Source organism: Gavialis gangeticus, unplaced genomic scaffold, assembly GCF_001723915.1.
Source record: "Gavialis gangeticus isolate Ggan-Ray unplaced genomic scaffold, GavGan_comp1, whole genome shotgun sequence".
Lineage (NCBI taxonomy): Eukaryota > Metazoa > Chordata > Crocodylia > Gavialidae > Gavialis > Gavialis gangeticus.
The window spans coordinates 29818142-29818350 of NW_017729026.1; the positions used below are offsets into that span (position 1 = coordinate 29818142).

General features: G+C 76.1%; 1 protein-coding gene across 1 annotated transcript in view; it reads right to left on the bottom strand.

Moving 5' to 3' along the window:
• Positions 1 to 203, bottom strand: part of FOXO3 (forkhead box O3) — a 154269-nt gene extending 154066 nt beyond the window's left edge. The window contains exon 1 of the mRNA XM_019520230.1: positions 7 to 203. Coding sequence (XP_019375775.1) covers positions 7 to 174 — 168 coding nt within the window. The 5' untranslated portion in view covers positions 175 to 203. The remainder of the gene's footprint in view (positions 1 to 6) is intronic.
• Positions 204 to 209: the final 6 nt, after the last annotated feature.

Consider the following 209-nt stretch of genomic DNA (forward strand, 5'->3'; position numbering starts at 1 on the left):
GATCATTGAGGCGGCGTCGGCGGCCGCCTCCCCCGCGGGCTTGGCCGGGCTGCCTTGCAGCTCGGGCCTCTGCAGCGGCCAAGTGCAGGAGCGCGGCCGGCTCTGGGGCTCGAACTCCGGGTCCAGCTCCACGTCCAGTGGTGACGGGGGCGCGGGCGGCGACGCCTCTGCCATCTTCTCGCGGCTCCGGCTCCTCCGGGCGGCTGCCG